A 21,189-nucleotide genomic window follows, 5' to 3' on the forward strand; every position below is an offset into this window, starting at 1 on the left:
ATTTAATTTTTTGCGTGTGTTTTTTTAAATCCCTGGCTGCAATCAAATAGCTGGCAAGAAATCAAACTGCTTTGTAAACAACCACCAGAAGTGACAAAGGCAAAAGCATGTTGTTACAATCTTATACCTATTTATTGCAAATGAGGGATAAGTGAGAAAATAATTTGCTTATCTTAAAATATGAAATTACCCCATTCACTCTTATTAAACATATCCAAAGTGGAAAGCTTAATATACCCACAGGAATAGAATGTATTCTTAGAAAAATACATTTTGCAGAGAAAAAAATGATTCAAAACATCAGTACATCTAAGTGATAGATATGTTAACCAAAGTTTACTCTTTCCTTTAAATTACAAATTAATATGGAAATCTGTTGAGCGAAGTTTCATGTATGCTATTTTATTAATTTATATCCTTCCTTTTGAATAGGAACTTAACATAGCATACATAGCAGAGATGGTTTTCAGCAGGTGAGAGGGGTGATCCCATGGGTGCACCCCCCCAAACACATCCTTGATCTGACCAACCACTGCCTATCTAACACATACTTTATTTACAATGGACAAAAATACAAACAGATAGAAGGAGCACCCATGGGATCACCCCTCTCACCTGTCATTGCCAACCTCTACATGGAAAACTTTGAAACCCAAGCTCTAGAAAAATCTGATCACAAACCCAAACTCTGGCTCAGATATGTAGACGACACTTTCATAATCTGGCCACATGGGAAAGAACAACTGGACAACTTCCTTACACACCTCAACAGCCTACACCCCAAAATACAGTTCACCATGGAAACAGAAGTAAACAACCAACTCCCCTTCTTGGACGTCTTAGTCTACAGGAAATCTAACGGCTCCCTAGGACACACCATCTACCAGAAGAAAACACACACTAACCGCTATCTGCACGCACTCTCACACCACCACCCAGCCCAGATCAATTCCGTAGCCAAGACACTCATCTCCAGAACAAAACGCCTAGCTGATGAACAACACCTAAAAACCGAACTACACACTCTCACTAACGTACTGACATCCAATGGATTCCAAAGAAATAAGATCACCAACCTAATCCAAAAAGAAACCCCCACTAAAGTCCAGGACAGAGAACAAGAAAATGGAAAAGCCCTCCTCCCATACATAAAAGGCACCACAGACAGAATCAGCAAAATCCTCCGCAAACACAACATCAAGACAGCATTCTGCACAGACCGGAAAATATCCACCATCCTAAGAAACCCCAAAGACAAAATTGAATTAGAAAATCAAGGAATATATGAAATCCCATGCACTACTTGCCCCACCACATACATCGGACAAACCAACAGAAGAATAAGTGCACGCATTGAAGAACACAAAAATGCAATCAAAAAAGAGGAACCAACTTCTTTCCTGGTCCAACACCTCAAAGCCACAGGACATAAAATTGATTTCAATAAGACAAGAACTATCGCCAAGGCCGAACACTTCAAGAACCGTATAATCAGAGAAGCAATTGAAATAGAAAAACGCCCACACAGCATGAACAGGCGGGATGATACCTCCCGCCTGCCAGCCTTTTGGAAGCCTGCCCTTATTAACAAACGAGTCCCAAACATGATGAAAGAGACCAGGCCCACACCCACAATAGCCACACAGAATATCACCAAAAAACATCCACAAAGTAAACAGACAAAAACACAAACTAATGAGGAGGCACGACCCAGAACCAGAAGCCAGACTGCTAAAGCACAATTAGCTACCCTCACATGAAACACAACCCCCCAAACAATCAGAACAGAACACTCCTCCACCAAATAAGGACACACCTCCACCTAATCAAGACACAGCCAAGCCCCTACCCAATCAGTTTAATCCCCTACTGGCAGTTAAAAGTTAATCCCCTACTGGCAGTTAAAAGGGACAAACAGCCGAGATCTCACACTACTCCTGGAAACACCAAGCCTGAAGTAGTCTGAAGCAGCCTGAAGATGACGAATGTGACTTCGTCGAAACGTCGCCAAGACATCTCCAATTCTACGCGGGAGAAAACCCGAACAACTAGAGACATATATATATATATATATAAAACAAATATAACACAACAAATATAACAAATATAACACACACACACACACATATATACATGTGTGTGTGTGTGTGTGTGTGTGTGTGTGTTATATATATATACCTCAATCTTCATATGACTATGATTGTTTTTACCTTTATATAAAATATTCCAACATTTAAAGCAAAATCACATGATGGCATTCCGTTATCTGTTTTCAATATCATCCAGCAACATTACATTTTATAACACTTTAACACTTTATAACACCTAACCCTAACCCTAACCCTAAATAACAATTAATTATGTTTAATAACAAAGTTTCTAGACCTCCTTTCTTAATCACTGTTTACAATTTATATCCACTTTCCCTTTTATTGTGTCAATATAAATATTATATTATCATCATTATCAATCATTTATTTAACAATATCCGTCATCATTTCATTTTTTTTGTCTTAGTTTAACTAAATTTGACTTACTCCTTTTTTAATATTATAAGCTTTTATACATAACGGATTTCTAAATTTCCTTTCATGATCACCATTTAGAATTTATACCAAATTTCCTCTTATCAAACCAATACATATGTGTACATTGTTATCATTATCAATTATTTATCTAACTATATCCATTATCACTTCATTTTTAACATAATGCTCTAATTTTAACTAAATTTGACTAATATTTTGTTATTAGTTTTCATATCTCAACCTGTGTCTTTCCAGTAATAATGCAGTCTTATGGAGAACCGGTAATGGAAATTTTGTGTAGTTTGGAGAACCAATAAATATCACCTCTGACTGATCGGGAGGGAATGGAGATTTTACATTATCCTTCCCCTGCCATGTCCAAGTCACGCTCACCAAGCCATGCCACACCCACAGAATCGGAAGTAAAATAATTTGAATCCCAGCACTGAATATAGTACTTCTTCCTATTTGTCCCTGCAACAGCAATCTTGGGAGGTCGGTGTGTTAATCAAGAGCAACTGGCACAGTCACTCAATGGTTGGGGGTAGATTTATAACTCAGATCTCTCCACTCCTCCTCCACTGCCTTAACCACCACACCTTATTGGTTCTAATAAATGTACAAATTGTATCTATGTATGTATGTGTATGTATGTATGTATGTATGTATGTATGTATATATACATACATACATACATACATACATATACATATATTCATACACACACACAGACACACACACAGACAAAGACACACGGTCTCTTTACTGGAGTCTCAGCTTGGCACACAGTGAACAATACAAGTAATAGGGTTTCTAACCAGCATTACTGGCTTCTGCCAGTCAGCTGGCTATATGGACTCATCATGCCCCGCCTTCCTGTTCCCAGTTGCTCCAGTAAATACTGTTTAGACCTGGCTCCAGCAAGTACTCTTCGAGCCTGGATGGCTTCTGAACCAACCGCAGCTGGCTTGCCTTCCTGGCTCTTCTCTCAGTGTGAGTCCAATTACCCAGCACCCTTCTGTACATGCCATGCACCAACCCCCTCCTGCGTGTATGTGTGGCAACTCAACAACGGCACGTTTTGGCAACTTTGAATGGCACTCTGTCTAGGACATTGACACTTCAAGGACCAGAAAGCCAATTCATCATATGTCTACTCAGAAATAAGATTCTCTGAGTTCAATAAAACCTATTCTTAGAAAACTTTCCTTTGCTTTCCTTTGCTTTCCTTTGCTTTCCTTTGCTTTCCTTTGCTTTCCTTTGCTTTCCTTTGCTTTCCTTTGCTTTCCTTTGCTTTCCTTTCCTTCCAACCATTCCTCTGGCTGCTCAAAGTAAGATACCTATTTTTCCCTATTTTTCCAAAGGTAGGAGTGAGTGGCTCAAAGTCAGCCAATCAATTTCCCCAGCATCCCCCTCATTTTGCCATGGCGATTTTTCTCCCTTACATCTATCTTACATCTAACTACATCGAATGTTCTGTACAGCTGACATCTTCAATTACAAAAAGACCATTAAGATAAAATGTCATGGAGAACTCTGAGCAAAAAGAAAAAAAAAATCATGCCAGGAAGTGGCATAGAAAATGTGCAGAATTCCAAATCAGCACTGATGTATGAAAATACTTCTAGTAGTAGCCATCTAATTAACCCAAAGTTTTCAGTGTAGTTGTTACAGGTCAGCTGTTGATTAAATCAATTTCAAAGCAGCATTGATCCATGGCAAATTTACTGTAGAACAGTCCACTGCCCAAATCTGTAACCAGATAAATAAAAAATCCCCCCAGGCTTCAGCGATGGATTTGAATAATGTGCTAAATATCTAGAGAAGGTGGCAAATTAGAAACCAAAGCAAATGGGAGAAATGCTTTCAAAAGGGCTGGAAATATGCCTACAAAATCAACTAAATGTATCTTCCAGGTAGAGTGATGCCCATTAGGAGTTATGGGGCAAGGCAGAAATGCAGCCAAGCCAACTGAGGACAGGTGCCTGCGCTTTTACTCTCTGTACAGAAGGAAAAACAAATGAGAAAGGTATGACTTCTTTGGGTCCTAAGCCTTTTCATGCCACTTTTACAGAATCAGGAATAGTGCTGAACTATCACTTTCATACCTAATCTTGAAGTTATCTAGAAGTTAAAACTTGCAGGTAAACTACGCATGGCAGTAATGCTGATGCTCTTTTTGAACAGTTGAGGGTTTTAGCGAAGACAATCCTGTACTAGGGCAGTATGATAATTAAGATGTTGGGCTTGTCAGTTGGAAAGGTGGCGGCCCATGTTTGGGATCCAAGCTCCATGCGACAGGGTGAGCTACCGCCCTCTCTCCAGCTCCTGCCCACTTAGCAGTTTGAAAGCATGCAGATCAGAGGTGGGTTCCTACTGATACGGTCCGGTTCAGCCGAAAAGGTAGTAACTCCAGTGGACACGTGACCATACCAGTTATCCTTGGCGGTGCCATCTTGGTTTTCTGTTCTGCACATGCGCAGAACAGTCTTCATTGAAAAAAATATTTTTTTCCTTTTTTAATGTTGTGCGCATGCGGAGACTGTTTTAAGTGCAAATGCTCCACCCATCTGCCCCATTCAGTCACTTCTCCTGGGTGGCTTCCCTGCCTAAGCTGCCACGTGGTGTTTGCCCTGCGCCCCAAATGAGCTGCCTCCTCCTCCTGTCTAAAGATGTCTCTCTATCTCCCCCACGGAGCTTACTAGCCTAAGGTGACCAGAGGTCCCAATTTCGGCAGGACAGTCACAATTTATAACAATTTGTCCCATGTCCCGGGGCGTTTTTAAAAAGTCCCGATTTTCTGGCTTCATGTTGAAAGCCCAGTGGATAAGAAATCCTAACTGGGGCAAGACAAAAGACATTCTATCTAACCCCTCTCTCTCTGTCTCAGTAATTTCATTGAAGATATTAAAACATTAAAACAAAAAAATGGAACCCCCCCGCCCTTTTACCTCCTTTTACAAGAAAAAATGACCCAGTACCATAGAGCTCCAGGAAATACTTGGCTAGAGAAGTCGCGAGTGTTCCTTCCTGAATTTTCCGGAGGGGAGGGGCATGGAGGTTGGAAGTCGGCTCATGTGGGAAAAATGGTGGCAAAGTTTCTTTGAAAAATATTTCCCTGACTAATTTCACCATTTTAATTTGCTCAGTTCTTTGTATTAACATCTACATCATTCTGGATTGACTCGGAGTGCAAACCTGCTGGTAAGTGAGCTGGGTTTTTTTCTTTTATTTTTTTAATGTATTTTAAAATAATATTTTATTTATTGTGCATAGGATTTTTTAAAATAGTTTTATTCTGTGTGGATTCTTTTTTTAAATTGTCTCAGACTATTTAAAAAAAGATTCTATCCAAAATAAATTGAAGTGAAACCATTTTTAAAAATTCTATGCACAATACTTTGAAATAAATTGAAGTAGTTTTACTTCAATTTATTCTCTGTGGAATAGTTTGAAATGTTTTACTTCAATTTATTCTGTGTGGATTCTTTTTTTAAATTGTCTTAGACTATTTAAAAAAAGATTCTATCCAAAATACAAAATACCAGCTGCACTTATTCACTTAAGAACTGTGGCAAGAAAGGTGGTATAGTGACCAAAGTTACAATGGCATTGAAAAAAGTGACCGATGACCATTTTTCACACTTAGCGACCATTTTCACACTTAGCGACCATTGCAGCATCTTCATGGTCACGTGATCAAAATTTTGATGTTTGGCAAAAGTTACAATTTATATTTGTAAATTGTAATTATGTTGAAATAAAAAAAAATATTACAATACTATTTTTGCGTTGTATGAAAATTTGTGTTGCTCCGTATAAAAATTTTAATCAAGCCCCCCCCCCCCCCGATCAAAGGTGTCCCTCTTTACCAATCTGAAAATCTGGTCACCTTATACTAGCCCCCACCACCATCCCCACTGTGCTTGCAACCTTACCTTCCCCTGCCCCTTCCAGGATCCCTATGAGCCCCCAGGAGGCTTCAGGGAGGCCTGCTAGGTCCAAAATAGAGTGTGGGGGGGGCACATGTTCATTTTAGCTCCCAGCAGGCTTCAAAATAGAGGTGGGGGGCTAGCAAGCCTCCCTGCATCCCCCTGGGGGCAAAAGCAGGGGGGGCTTCGAGAGAGAAATAAATAAATAAATCCTCACCATTTGGGGAGCCCCAAGTACATGGAGCAAAGATGTCTTCAAACTTGGGAACTTTAAGAATTGTGGACTTCAACTCCCAGAATTCAGCTCTGCTGGCTGGAGTATTCTGGGAGTTGAAGTCAACAAGTCTTAAAGTTCCCAAGTTTGAAAACCTCTGGCATAGAGCTTGAGTTGAGAGCTTATTGAAAGTACAGCTAGCTATCCTTTCTCAGGCTAAGCAATAGTGGAGCTCTAAGAATGCCAGATGATCAATGGGCATGTTCTCAGTTTCAAAACGTCTGGCTTTTCTTCCTCCTACCAAAGACCACCAGGGGTTCTTCACAGGAAGGAAGGAAGGAAAGAAAGAAGGGGAGAGAGAGGGAGGGAGGGAAGGGAGAAAAAGCGAAGAGAAAATGAATGAGATATGGATGGATGGATAGAGGGAGGGAGGGAGGGAGGGAGAGAAAAAGGAGAGGAAGGAAGGACCACAACCTGGCACTAAACGCAGCTTCAGAGGATGCTTTGAAACAGCACTAAATGGATGGCTAAATTGGCCACGCCCACCCAGTCACATGACCACCAAGCCATTCCCACCTGGTCACATGACCGCCAAGCCCACAGAACCGGTAGTAAAATTTTTTTGAAATCCACCACTGATCCAAATGTGAGTAGATAAATAGGTTACTTCAGTGGGAAGGTAAAGCACTCCAGGATGTTATGCTAGCCTTGAAATAGAGATGAGCACCACCCCCTAAAGTCAACAACAACTAGTGAAGTAAAATCTGCAGGGACTCGTTTACCCTTTTACTTCCCAATCCTGTATTAATATTAGTAACTGACACTTCATTTGCATTTAAGATGGGATTTTGGAGAAGGGAAGAAAAGCTTTTGGTGCTACTAGAAGTCATCAGAAAAGGTCAGAAATGGTTGGGAATTCTGGTTATTATACGCATAGGGAGGGCAGAGTAGTAGGTTAGAAAAGATAGCAGTTCTGGCTTTCCTCAAGTTGGGAGCAAAGCAATTTGGTTCCTAGGAACTGAATGTTTTCTTATACTTAGAATAAAACCACAGAACGGCTAACACTAATTCTGAATTGCGAGTAAAACCTACGATTTTGCTGAACAAGCCTTACACATTTATCTTGAATTTTCACTGAAGGTAGAGAGACAATTTCAAAGCAAGAAGGCATCTGATTATGCTAAACAAAATAAAAACAACAAAAAACGTATGCAAAGTTAAAAGTCTCTTACGCACAAAGCAAAAATCATTTTGAATGCAGTCAAGTATCAGCGCCAACATTTGTTCTAAATTTTCAGACAGACGAAAGAGACATCACTCTATTTTTTCTTACATTTGGCAAGACGAAGGATATTTCATACACCCAAAGCATAATGCAAAAACCCATTCCAGAGATTACTCAGCCAAATCTTGTGATCAAATGCAGACTGGAGGGCAGGAACATTGAGATGAAGACAGAGGCTCCATTTTCAAGCATTGCCAGAGGATACTACAGAATAGTTTTCAGCATGGAACCCAATTGAGAAAAGCATCACAATTTTGCTTCCTGCATTTTTTTTTTGCACTTCTGCCAGAAATTACTGCAAAGCACATTTCATCTACCAAACCCAACTATAATTATGGGCATTTTGCAACACTGAGTTGCAACATTACTATATGAACAGAGTGTTTCTCTCTCCCTCCCTCCCCCCTGTGTAGGCATTGCCTCTAGAATTGAATCCTGGGCCTGAAGCTATAAAATTCCATCAAGTTTTAATCAAAGGGTGATAGTACATTTGCCTGCAGTTTCATTTGGATGGATATGAACATCAATTCCAATTTCTTAAAAAAATGAGCTAGCCTACACTGTAATGTTTCAGCACTTTTATGGATTTGGTACATAATCCTATCTACAAGTTCTACCTGTCTGTATATAAGAATGTATCATGAAATGGACAAACCACATTACAGAAATATATCACTCATCTGATCTCTGGACCATTATCTAGATCAGTCTTTTTCAACCCTAACTTTAAAATGTATGGACTACATGCTGGCTGTGGAATTCTAGGGCTGAAGCCCACTTATCTTAAAGTTGCCAAGAAATGTTGATTTAGACAGATTAGGTGCCCTCCAATGTATGGAACCCAAAGCTCCATTACCACCAATCTGTGCAACCAATGGCTCTTACAATCTAACACATTTCTCAAGAATTGAAAACTGCTTGCTCTCACTCTACAAAATCCACTACTGTTTGGGTTTTTTTAAAATTAAATTTCATTTAATAGAACCTGAGCCCAGAGGTGTTCATGAGGGAGTTAATAAATTATTGGCTTTTTAATTATTTTAAAAATATATTTAATAGTGTTTTGCAGGCCAACTTAAGTAGTTTAAGACTGTCACTAAGGCTCTCAGCTTGCTTTTTGCCAATTTTTTTCAGAAGTAGTTTTCTTTTTATTTTCTCTTCCTATACGAAAGTATAAAACGAAATAGACTGCATAGAGGAGAAGATGTCAACCGAGCATCTGCACTAAATAATACTGAATACAGGTTTCACATGCTGGGGGATATTATTCTTACTAAGATTTGCTAAATTAGTAGCTATTTGCATTGGCTCTATTCAAATATAAATAGTAGTTACTAAAATGGCTGAGATGATCCATCATACTTAATGTTCCACCATATGAGGGTGGGAGGAAGCTATAGGGGCCATGAACCATCAACCTAGAAAAAAAAATCTAGTTATTCAATAAATTTACAAAATTAAAAGAAATAAGGAAAACTTGTAAAAAAAAGATTTACATTTTTCCTAAAGAGTTCATTACGATAAAGTAATAATTTTTACTGTACCTCACTTTTCCCAAGTAGATCTTGGATTTTAGCAGCAGAAATCAACTAAATGTGAATAAATTTACACTGCATTGCAGGTCATCTTGAAAGTACTAATTATAAAGCTATAAGGTTAAGTTTCAATAGATAAAGCCATTATTTTCTCAAAATATAGTGAATATGTGTGGTTCAAATGGTACAAGTATTCTCTAAAGTATCTGGTATATTCACCGTGTGTGTGTGTTTGTGTGTGTACGCACACGTGTAATATGCAAATATATGTAATATGTATATCCAGCAGAGGTGATATTCAGCAGGTTCTGACCAGTTCTGGAGAACCGGTAGCGGAGATTCTGAGTAGTCCGGAGAACTGGTAAATATCTCTGACTGGCCTCACCCCCATCTATTCTCTGTCTCCCAAGTCCCAGCTAATCGGGAGGAAATGGGGATTTTGCAGAAACCTTCCCCTGGAGTGGGGTGAGAGTGGAGATTTTACATTATCCTTCCCCTGCCATGCCCCAAGCCATGCCCAACAAACCACAGCCACCAAGCCACGCCACGCCCACCAAGCCATGCCCACAGAACCGTTAATAAAAAAAATGAATCCCACCACTGATATGCAGATATATATTACAATATCAGAAAGTCAAACTGTAGCAAACATTAGATTTCACCACAAACCCCAGATGTTTGGCAACTCTAACCTTATCTATGAAATTCCATATAATGTTTTTAAACAAAGAATTTAATTTAACAACAAAATAGTTGAGAGAAATAAGTTTTAGTAGTTCTTTCAATGTGTGCACAACGTGAAGGTCAAGATTAATTTTAAATCTTATCCCATTGTACCCTAAATATTAACCTTCATTATCGAACAAAATAAATGGAGTTCTATATTTTTAACTGGTTCAGCACTGAAAATCAGGAACCATTAACTACAGATCTGTAACATATTAACTCTCCTACAAAGAGGATTTCACATACAGTGTAAGGTGGTAAACAGAACGAGGACTGGTATTTCTTCAGATTATGCTGTAGAAAAATGTCTAGCATCATGTATCATTAGCTATCTGGCTAGCTGAAAACTCTAGTTCAGAAAAATCTGACAGGCTGAAAAGGGCCCAAACTTGTCCCTCAGACAAAGTTTTCCCCAAACGTTAGTGCAAGGCATTTCAGTGGTATGGTTTTTCACCTTAAAAAGCAGTGGTCCCAAAAATCTTCAGCTCACTGACCCCTTCATGAAATTTCATATTTATCAAGCCAGAAACATTATATGAAAATAACTTATAAATATTACTGTAACTAATAGTGCTATAAATGAGATAATTCAAGGCTGCTCTCACCGGTAGCTGGCCAACCAACCCTGAGTAATATTGTCTCATCACTAGCTACCCCATCTTCAGGATTAGGGATTGGTGTGGAGACAGAAATCCCAAAGATTAATTGATCCCAATTAACTTTCATAATATATTGACCTCCAATCATTTATTATTATTTTTAATAGTCCAATTGACTTTTGGGGGTCAATACTGACCATTATGGGGGACCCTGACTTAGATTAATGGAATTAATATTTACAAGGAATACTAATATTCCCAAGCACATCCTCACTAATATAAGGTGACCAGACATCCCGATTTCAGCAGGACGGTCACGCTTTATAACAATTTGTCCCGTGTCCCAGGCCATTTTTAAAAAGTCCCGATTTTCTGGCTTCATGTTGAAAGCCCAGTGGATTTGCTTAAGAAATCCTAGCCGGGGCAAGACAAAAGACACCCTGTCTAACCTCTCTCTCTGTCTCAGTACTTTCATTGAAGAGATTAAAACTTTAAAGCAAGAAAACGGACGCCCCACGCCCCTTTTACCTCATTTTATAAGAAAAAATGACCAAGTACCATAGAGCTCCAGGAAATGCTTGGCTAAAGGGGCCATGAGTGTTACTTCCTGGATTTTCCGGAGGGGAGGGGCACAGAAGTTGGAGGTCGGCTCGTGTGGAAGAAAAAATGGTGGCAAAGTTTCTTTGAAAAATATTTCCCTGACTAATTTCACCATTTTAATTTGATCAGTTCTTTGTATTAACATCTACATCATTCTGGATTGACTTGTGCCTGCTGGTAAGTGAGCTAGGTTTTTTTCTTTTATTTTTTTAATGTATTTTAAAATAATATTTTATTTATTGTGCATAGGATTTTTTAAAATAGCTTTATTCTGTGTGGATTCTTTTTTTAAATTGTCTTAGACTATTTAAAAAAAGATTCTATCCAAAATACAAAATACCAGCTGCAGTTATTCACTTAAGAACTGTGGCAAGAAAGGTGATATAGTGACCAAAGTTACAATGGCATTGAAAAAAGTGACTGATGACCATTTTTCACACTTAGCGACCATTTTCACACTTAGCGACCATTGCAGCATCCTCATGGTCATGTGATCAAAATGTTGATGTTTGGCAAGAGTTACAATTTATATTTGTAAATTGTAGTTATGTTGAAAAAAAATACAATACTATTTTTGCGTTATATGAAAATTTTTGTTGCTCCGTATAAAATTTTTAATCAAGTCCCCCCCACCGCCGCCCCGGTCAAAGGTGTTCCTCTTTACCAATCTGAAAATCTGGTCACCTTACACTAATATCACTCTGAACATACACTTGCTCTACTCACTATAACATAAGTAGGATGCCATGGTTTACTTCCATCCTTCCCATTCATTGTAACTATTTCCAATCATTAAGGTTCCAAGCATTAAGAGTCAAGGTTACCTCTATTAATTTCCTATATCACTAGTAAAGGAATGCTGGGCAAATAGAACAGAATATTGAAAGGCAGCTTTTTGATATATTATGTTACCTATCTTGTGTTATCTCTGTGTTTCCTTCATTTCTGAACTATACTTCTGAAAAAATGCATATTCTTATCCTGTTTTATATTTTTCTCCTTTGTCGTTTAAAATTTCTAGAATTGAAAAATGGAAGGAAGACAGAGAGTATGTTCCAATAATCCATTCCTTGTCTCACAAGTTGGTTGCAGAATCTAGTGCACAATGCTAAATTGTATTTAATCACCCCATTTAAGAGCCTTTCCATTCCTCAATTCTCCCATTTTTAGGTTGGTTCACACAAATGTTTGCTTCATGAATACTGTTGGCTTTACTTATACCATCTCTCTCTTTCTCTCTCTCTTTGGTGTAATTTAAAAATATTTCTGATAACCAGTCATAAGTGTCCTCTCTTTTTCTAGCTTCTCCTCCATTTTCTGATTTTTCCCAGGTAAAAACTGAATTTTAAAGCTAACTTTGACACATTCCATATGGTATTTGAAGACCGTTTTGTATCCTTTCCTTCAATGCATTTTTCTTTTCAGCAAGATATTTTTCCCCCTAGGAAAAGGGGTATATTGGAATCATTGTTTTTCAAGATACTACAATTAATAATATTTTGATTTTAATCTCTAAGGGAGAGCACTAGATATCATCCAGAAGCAAGTAGAACCAAGGTCACAGGGCAAAGTCAAGACAAAGCAATATTCTTGTTGATATATTATATTGTAAGCAGAGTTGTAGCTAGACAGGTTTGCTAAGGAGAGATTTTTATACATTATTATCAAAGGAATCTATAGTTAACTAAGCTTATGTTACTGGGGGGAGAAACATAATGGCATATTCTACCATTCTCTATATTGTCTGAAACAGGAAGCAGAAGTCAAATAACAAAAATCCTGCACATTTTAAAATTCTAGGCGATTATTTTTTCAAAGTTTTACATGTCCTTAAAGAGTTCTGTTAAAATAAATCAAGTTTACTAGCAAAAAAAACTGTGGGTTTTTTTTAAAAAAAAACCTGCAGTATTTTAAAAACAGCTTTTGCAATGTTTGACTTTGGAATTAGCTAAGACATAATATCAGCAACATAACTCATAGCCCACACTCCCTGTCTCTTAAAAGAAGGATGTCATTGCTGTGAAAACTGGAATAAAAAAGTGAAGGGAATTCACTGGTCATTTTTAATTATAAGCACAAGTAGAGATTATCTTCTAAAGTGAAAAGATATTTTCCACCATGTTTTCCCAAAAATAAGACAAGGTCTTATTTTCTTTTGATCCCTGAAATAAGTGCCTGGCCTTAGTTTCGTGGATGTCTTATTATTTTTGAGGTGCAGCAGGCGGTGAGAGTAGTCACCTCATGGCTGCTGCTGAGAGCTTATTTTAGCGCATGCACACAACAGCCCAATTGGGCTTATTATCCAGGGAAGTCTTATTTTCAGGGAAACAGGGTATACAATCTCTATATTAATCTTTATACATTTTCTTCAGAACAGAAATATTTGGCATTTGTTCATAAAACTATTTTTTATTTTCAACCACCAATCTTTGCATATGCACATACATACAAACAGAATCTTTTCTCAGATTAATTCCAGTTTAACTGTTGTAATTTTAGAGAATCCTGGAATTATAATTGAATGAGATATTATAAAGAGAGAAATCCAGGACCTTTCACAGATGTATAATTCTAAAATTCCCATGAAAAGAATACTTTTCTTAACAAAACAAAGTCTGACAGTTTTTATAATAGTCATGATTGGGTTTTTGTTTTTGAAAACACAGCAAAAAACAATTTTAATATAAATATTGACAATCAAATATCTTTATTCAACCAATTATTAGAGAAAGAACATTTTGAAGATGATCAAGAAGGCTATGTCATCCTTATAAGGCTGATTTCCATGGAAATATGTAAAGAAGTCAGTCTTCTGACAATTTAGACCAATTCTAATATCAGCAGCTAAGACACTGAGCTTGTCGATCAGAAAAGTTGGAAGTTCGGTGGTGCATGTAAAGCATGTAGAAAAAATAGGGACCATCTTTGGTGGGACGGTAACAGCGTTCCGTGTGCCTTTGGCATTTAGTCATGCCGGCCACATGATCACAGAGACGTCTTTGGACAGCGCTGACTTTTCAGCTTTGAAATGGAGATGAGTACCACCCCCTAGAGTCGGGAACGACTAGCACATATGTGTGAGGAGAACCTTTACTTTTTAATCATTTCTAGCCAGTATTGCTAATGGTAACCCAAAATATCTGAAGGACATCAAACTATCCATGCAATTGTTTCCAGTTGCTGCCTTAATAAATAACATAGAAGGATAAAGCTTGGAAAAGTCTATTTGGTGATTATTCCTGTAGCGATCTTAAGGCACACAAGATGCAGAACACATACAATCAATGTAACCTTATTAAGATCAACCAATCCACAAGTAGATAAGTGATAGATCACTACACAACATCACCTCAGTAGAGAAATATATAGTATATTTAAGTGTTTCAAGGAAGCAATGAATTATTCAGATTGTGACTTCCACTAACTCTGTTTTTGTAAGATTTTGGACTGCCTATGAAAAAAACTGCACATTTCTCCAGCATGATGACAGAATATATACTGCAACTACTAAGTTTGGAAGAAGAAATGTATTCTGCTTCGGGCTGTACGAAGGAGAAAAATCCAAATTATACATGCCTTTGAAACAGTTAGTTAGTTAGTTAGTTAGTTAGTTAGTTAGTTAGTTAGTTAGTTAGTTAGTTAGTTTATTAGACTTGTATGCTGCCCTATTCCCAAGGGGGCTCAACCCAAAGCAATTCAGTAAGCATCCAAAGTTTATTTATTTTTTTTAATCAAATTTCTATTCTGCCCATCTCACTGATACAGCAACTCTGGGAGGTTTGCAATATGATAAAAAATAAAAAGATATTATAAATAAAATTAGAAAATTAAACAGCAAAGCTAAAATCCAAGATGATGGATGGCCTGGAGGTGAGATCTTCTCTCTACCCCATCAGCCATCCCCAATATAGCACACCCTGACTGTGGCTCCAGGCCAGTTGGAAGGGTAAAGTTTTTCAGAAGGTCAGTAGTATGGGGGCAGACCTTATCTTTAGTGGGAGAATATTCCAGAAAGCAGGGGGCACAGCAGGCTTTTCCCCTGAACCTCACCAGCCAAAATTATTTGACAGATGGGATCCAAAGTAGGTCGCTTCTGCTGGAACAAATGTAGTAGGCTAGTTCCATCAGGTGAGACAGTTTCTGTTGTGACCTAGGCTTCCTTAAAAAGCATGAAGCAAAGTCTTGGTCCTGGCAAAACCTCTTTTATTTACATGACTGTGAATTCCTTTCATCCACAGTCAGCAAGGCTTGGCAAATAGTCTTATAGAGGAATATTTATCAACACGAACTTTATCTCACTTGGAGAGCTGCCACATAATTAGTTTCCAAATGCAGGGCAAGGCAACACTTGGCACAGAGTTTCTTATAGTCACAAACAGAACTTTCCACTTTCGAAACGACTGTTTCCTGCAAAAGCCTCCTCCTGTTCGCTCCTCTTTTGTTTCCTATGGGAAGGGCCAATTACCTCCAAGGTGTGGCTTTACTCCCAAGTCGACCCTGCTCTCTTAGTTGTTCTCATCTTCTGGCAGCTCTGCACATATATACACTGGGAACAGACTCCAGCTGTTCCTCTGCCTCACTGCTATCTAGCTCCCTCTCTGCCTCCGATGCAGAGCCCTCATCTGAGCTTCCCTCATCCCCTAGGATTGGCCCATGTTCCTCCCCAACCTCCTCACTGTCCAACTATGCCACCAGCTCCGCTGGTTGCTGGCAGACCACAACAATTCCTCAGACAGACTATATTGTCCTAAGTTATCTTGTAGGCATGGTGTGTTCACTACTCAACAAAGCAACCCTAAGAAGGACAAACAACAAGGCTTCTGCTTTTTAACCAAGAAGAGTTAAAAGAAACAAAAGTTTACCTTCTGCAAATAAAGCACAGTTCCTTTAAGGACAGCATAAAATGTTTTCCATCCTCTTTTTCCTCGTGGAGCTAGGAAAGCAACACAAACACACAGGCAAAAAACACAAATTCTGTTTAAAATATAGTATCTCTTACATAAATAATATGCTCTTTTGGTTGTAAAGCCTTTCTGCCCCCCCCCCCCATTTTCTTCTAAAAACTAGTTTTGATAATTAAAAAAACTAATAGAAATTAATATTTAGGGAAAAAAGAGGAAGCCAAAAGTATAGAAAAAAGCAAGAAAATATTATTTAAAAATCATAATAAAGTATTTTTTTTAAAGTATTGCAGGAGAAGGGTAGTCCAAAGAAGCATCAGTGCATAATAGGAACTCTATATCTGTCCCTTCCAAAAAGAAAAAAAAAACTAATATTCTTTCCCCCCACCCTTTTTTCCCTCCGTCCTATATTTACCAGCCCTGTATTCATTGGAGCTACCTGCTACGAAAGTGGTTGAAGTGAACAGAAACATGTATAAAATAAAGCAATGGGAAAGCTTTTCAGCCTATTTCAGGACTTTGGGTTTTTTTCGGTGGGTGGGGGAGAGAATTGTGTCCTGGTCTAGTCCCAGTTTTCTCAGCAAGATTTCAGAAGTGGTTTGCCATTGCCTCCTTCCTAAGGCTGAGAGGGAAGGATGGCCAGAGGAACTAGAAGCCCCCCTCCCCCCCCCCCCGCTCCAGCAAGCCAGAGAGGTTGGGGACAGCTGCCTTAACCACTACACCAATCTGGCTCTCCTGGGGTGGAACTATGAAGAGGCTAAACAGGAGAGCAATCTCATCCTTTGAGTTCTGTCACAGAGGAGTCTCCCCATATATCTGTGGCAAGTGAAATGACTGGAAGGGAACAATAGCAAAGCTTAGCAAAAGAGAAAAAACTATTGCAGCTGTGTGTTGATTGGGGAGGTTGGGGAGGAACATGGGCCAGTCCTGGAGGATGAGGGAAGCTCAGATGAGGGCTCTGCATCGGAGGCAGAGAGGGAGCTAGATAGTGAGGCAGAGGAACAACCTCCACCTCCCGGATCAATTCTCAGATGGGTTTCTGGAGCTTTTTCTCTCCTTAACCTTCCTAGATATTTGCACAAGGCATTTTCTCAGCTTTTCCTTCGGGGCCGCCAGATTCCCAGTTACTCTTCTAGTAGCACCTTTTAGCAATTTCCAGTAGCAAGCAAACAGGCACACACAATTGTGCATATTTAAGTTTCTGCATTTACCACTTCTCTCTCTCCCTCCCCCCGGTTATCTCTTTTCCTTGAAAATGCAGCTCCCCCTGAAGGACACTCACTCTTCTTTCCATCCATATCAGCATGGATTTTCCGTGCCAGGAATCCAGTTTTGTACACGGCAGCATTGGGATCATGAGGAATATCCAGGAAGGGGTTATTGGAGTTGCCGATGCGACTGACAGACCTGGACTGGTTTCCATTATCCTTCTCATCAGTGCCATCTGAAGGGGATTTTTTCTTCTCTTCGTCATCCCTAAAGCAAATGCAAACACAAAACTTCACATTCATCGATGCACATTTTATTTTACTAATCAGATCAAGCAAAGGTGCCTATTTTGTTATGATTGCCTTTATTTACTGAGTAGCTGGAAAGCTTGATTTCACGCTAAGACCTATGGTTCTAAAATAAGCAGAGACATTTTGTGTACATCTTATATTAAACTGCAAGGAAACTCATTTGTTTCAGTGGGATGGCTTAGATTTATCTTTGGGGATAGGAATTGGGATGGAAACGTTAGTATATACTATTCTCATTTCGAGACTTGGTGGAATTACATTCAGCAACAAGGTGGTTCGTGTTGAGGCTTTGTGCATTTTAATGTGCTATTTCAAGAGTTTTATATTTTAAATTACAGGGGGTGGGGTAAAGACCTTGCAGTTCCTGGTTTTCTGGCAAGAGCAGCTTGCAACAGCTGGACATTGTTGATCAAAGTTCAAAAAGACTTGGCAAAGACTTTTGTAATTGAGCCCCAGAGCTTCAATATATAGAAAATTGCCATCCTGCCCAGTGGATAAACTGTTCTGACCTACTGTCCCTATTGTACCCAAGAGTCCTTCAGCCTTTCCTATTGTCCTTTTGCTCTTATAGTTAGTAACAAAGAAATGTCAGCCCTTCAACCTAGAGCAATCAGAAAACAGACTCCACAGGACTGTAACTATATTTTATTGAGAGAAGCCTTAGTAGCAGAACCTTGCAAGGCTCTCCATCTCTCCCCGCTCCTTCCTCCTTGTACTCCAGGGGCTTTCGTGTCTGGGATTTTATAATTCTCTTCTGTCTCTCTAAACATAAGATATTCCTTCTGCACCTGAAAGCTTTTGTATCCCTTCTCCAAGGTCATCTCCCTGGCTTCCTACACAAATTAGTTCAGTGATTCTCAAAAAAAAATTTCTTCACCAAGGACCCCTTTAAATACCTTTTGTGGCCATGGATCATAGACACAGACCCCCAAAACTTAAGATTTAAATTTCTTCAAGCTTTCATGGACCCCCTGTGATTATATCGTGCCCCCCAAGGGTCCACAGACCACAGGTTGAGAACCACTGACTTAGTTCATATTTATTATTACTCACTATTTCTTGGAAGGCAACTTCCTCTGATTCAAAGTTTGACTATTGCTCCATTTTGTCCCTTTTGGTACTGTCCATGGGGTTTTCATGGCAAAGATACTGGGGTGGGTTGCCATTTCCTTCTCCAGGGGATCACGTTTTGTCAGAGCTCTCTGCTATGACCTGTCCATCTTGGGTTGCCGTAGCTCATAGCTTCATTGAGCTATGCCAATTTGCCACGACAAGAGCTATGCCCTTTGCCACAACAAGGCAGTAATCCATGAAGGGCTTGTGTATGCACGCCTCTTCACCATGACAAGGCAGTAATCCAGATCCTAAAGATAAAACTCAAATACTTTGGCCAGCTAATAAGAAGGAAGGACTCACTGTAGAAGAGCCTAATGCTGGGAATAATTGAGGGCAAAAGAAGGTGACAATAGAGAATGAGGTGGCTGGATGGAGTCACCGAAGCAGTCAGCATGAGTGTAAAGGGACTCCGGGGGATGGTAGAGGACAGGAAGGCCTGTAGGGTCGTTCTCCATGAGCTTGCGATGGGTCGGACACGACTTCGCAACTAACAACAACCAGTTTGCCCCATATATCCTGCATATACTAGAATCTATTAAGCCCATACTGCTTAATTCAATGAAAAAAAACAACCAGATATTTCCTCAGCTCTTATACTCATGAACCTGTAATCAGCCCATGATGGAGTAAGCCTCTCCAACCTAATACCCTCCATATTTACTGAGACTACAATCCAAGTATTTATCATACTAGATCCCGGAATCTAGCATCCAGTTAAATCCCACAATCTAGCATGTTGCAATCCCTACACAACCAGTGGCACCGAGATGAAAGAATGTGCTACAGATTGAAATGGGGAAATTGTATATTTGTTTTGCCTCTGAACTATGACTCCCTCTGCGCACCCTATCCCAATGTTGCATGCACACTGCCACCACTGCATGCAGCTTTGACACAGCTGCAGAAAGCAAGATGGGCATTTTCTCCTTTCCTCCCTGCTGAAACCTGTCACAGTCCAGGCATGAAATAATGGAACTGGTCTCTGCTTTATTTTTGGATCGTACCCTCAGATACAGATTATCTGTCAGATTCCTCAGATGGAAGCGTTCTAAATCAACGCTCTACCGTGCAATAATTCCTCCGCAGCTTAACTTTTCTTTCAAAACTAAAACCAAGGAGCAACTACTTACACTTATCTCCCCCCCCCCAAACCACTTGCCCTCAATCAAGAAAGGTGGTTTTGTTTTTTAAATGTGAAGATGTCCATAAATTATGAAGAACAGAAGGCAACTGGACTTTGTTTTTCCTTGAAGACATTTTGCTTCTCATCTAAGAAGCGTCTTCAGTTTTGACTAAAGCTTCTTGAAAAAGCACCTTTGGGACAACCATGACCCAGATGACTCAGAATCTCCATAGACATGCAGAAGAAAACAAAGTAATTTTATGAGTGTCATATAGTGTACCTGTACCAGTGATGGCTAACCTTTTCTGGACCGAGTGCCCAAAGCGTGTGCACTCAATCCACAAAATGCAATGCACACAGAGCCCCCACACTGTGCCCCGCCCCATGCATGCATGTGCCCTCACATGCCCCCACTACCTGTGCATGCACAGACAGCCTCCTGTATGTACCGCAACCCCTGCACATGCGCACACAGCTCCCATATGCACTCAGCTCCCCGCACATGTGTGCACAGCCCCTGCACATGCCCCACCCCTGCGCATACGCCCCCCCCCCTGCGCCACACCTCCTGCTCATGCATGCAGAGACCTAAAGACCAACTGGCCAGCAGGAGGCACACAGTATATGCAGCACAGCTGAACTGGGACGATGGCTCATGTGCCCACAGAGAGGGCGCTGTGTGCCACTTCTGGCACGCATGCCATAGATTCACCATCACAGACCTATACAATCTCAGGCTCCTCCACGGCTTTCCATGAAAATCTTCATATATTGCTTACATGTAAGTTGCCCTAAAGGCACCTACAAGTTTCATTGACAGGCCAACTACAGTAATACTGAACTAGCAGGATAATGGCTCTTTCCTTTATTCACTACTGCTGTTCTACAAAGGAGAACCACAAAAAAAAGCTATGCAACTGTGTAGAACAGCAATAGTGAATCATGGAAGGAGCCACTTTCCTGCTAGTTTGTTACTAAGATGCATTTAGGTGATCACCAAATTTTATCCATCCTTTGTCATCTTCTACTAGCTATCCAGCATAATATGCTGTTTTCTGTCCCATCATAGGATATTCTATAATAGTTTCCTGATTTCTTTCTTTTTTATGA

The 21,189-nt window shown here is 39.6% G+C and overlaps 1 protein-coding gene across 1 annotated transcript in view; it reads right to left on the reverse strand.

Annotated features, from left to right (window-relative positions):
- Positions 1-21,189, reverse strand: part of LOC116506592 (PH and SEC7 domain-containing protein 3-like) — a 213,896-nt gene that overhangs the window by 24,601 nt on the left and 168,106 nt on the right. Inside the window, exons 11-12 of the mRNA XM_032214413.1 lie at positions 17,603-17,796; positions 16,282-16,352 (exon numbers count right to left, since the gene is read on the reverse strand). Of these exons, the coding sequence (XP_032070304.1) occupies positions 16,282-16,352; positions 17,603-17,796 (265 nt within the window). The remainder of the gene's footprint in view (positions 1-16,281; positions 16,353-17,602; positions 17,797-21,189) is intronic.

Source organism: Thamnophis elegans, chromosome 3 (assembly GCF_009769535.1).
Source record: "Thamnophis elegans isolate rThaEle1 chromosome 3, rThaEle1.pri, whole genome shotgun sequence".
Classification (NCBI taxonomy): domain Eukaryota; kingdom Metazoa; phylum Chordata; class Lepidosauria; order Squamata; family Colubridae; genus Thamnophis; species Thamnophis elegans.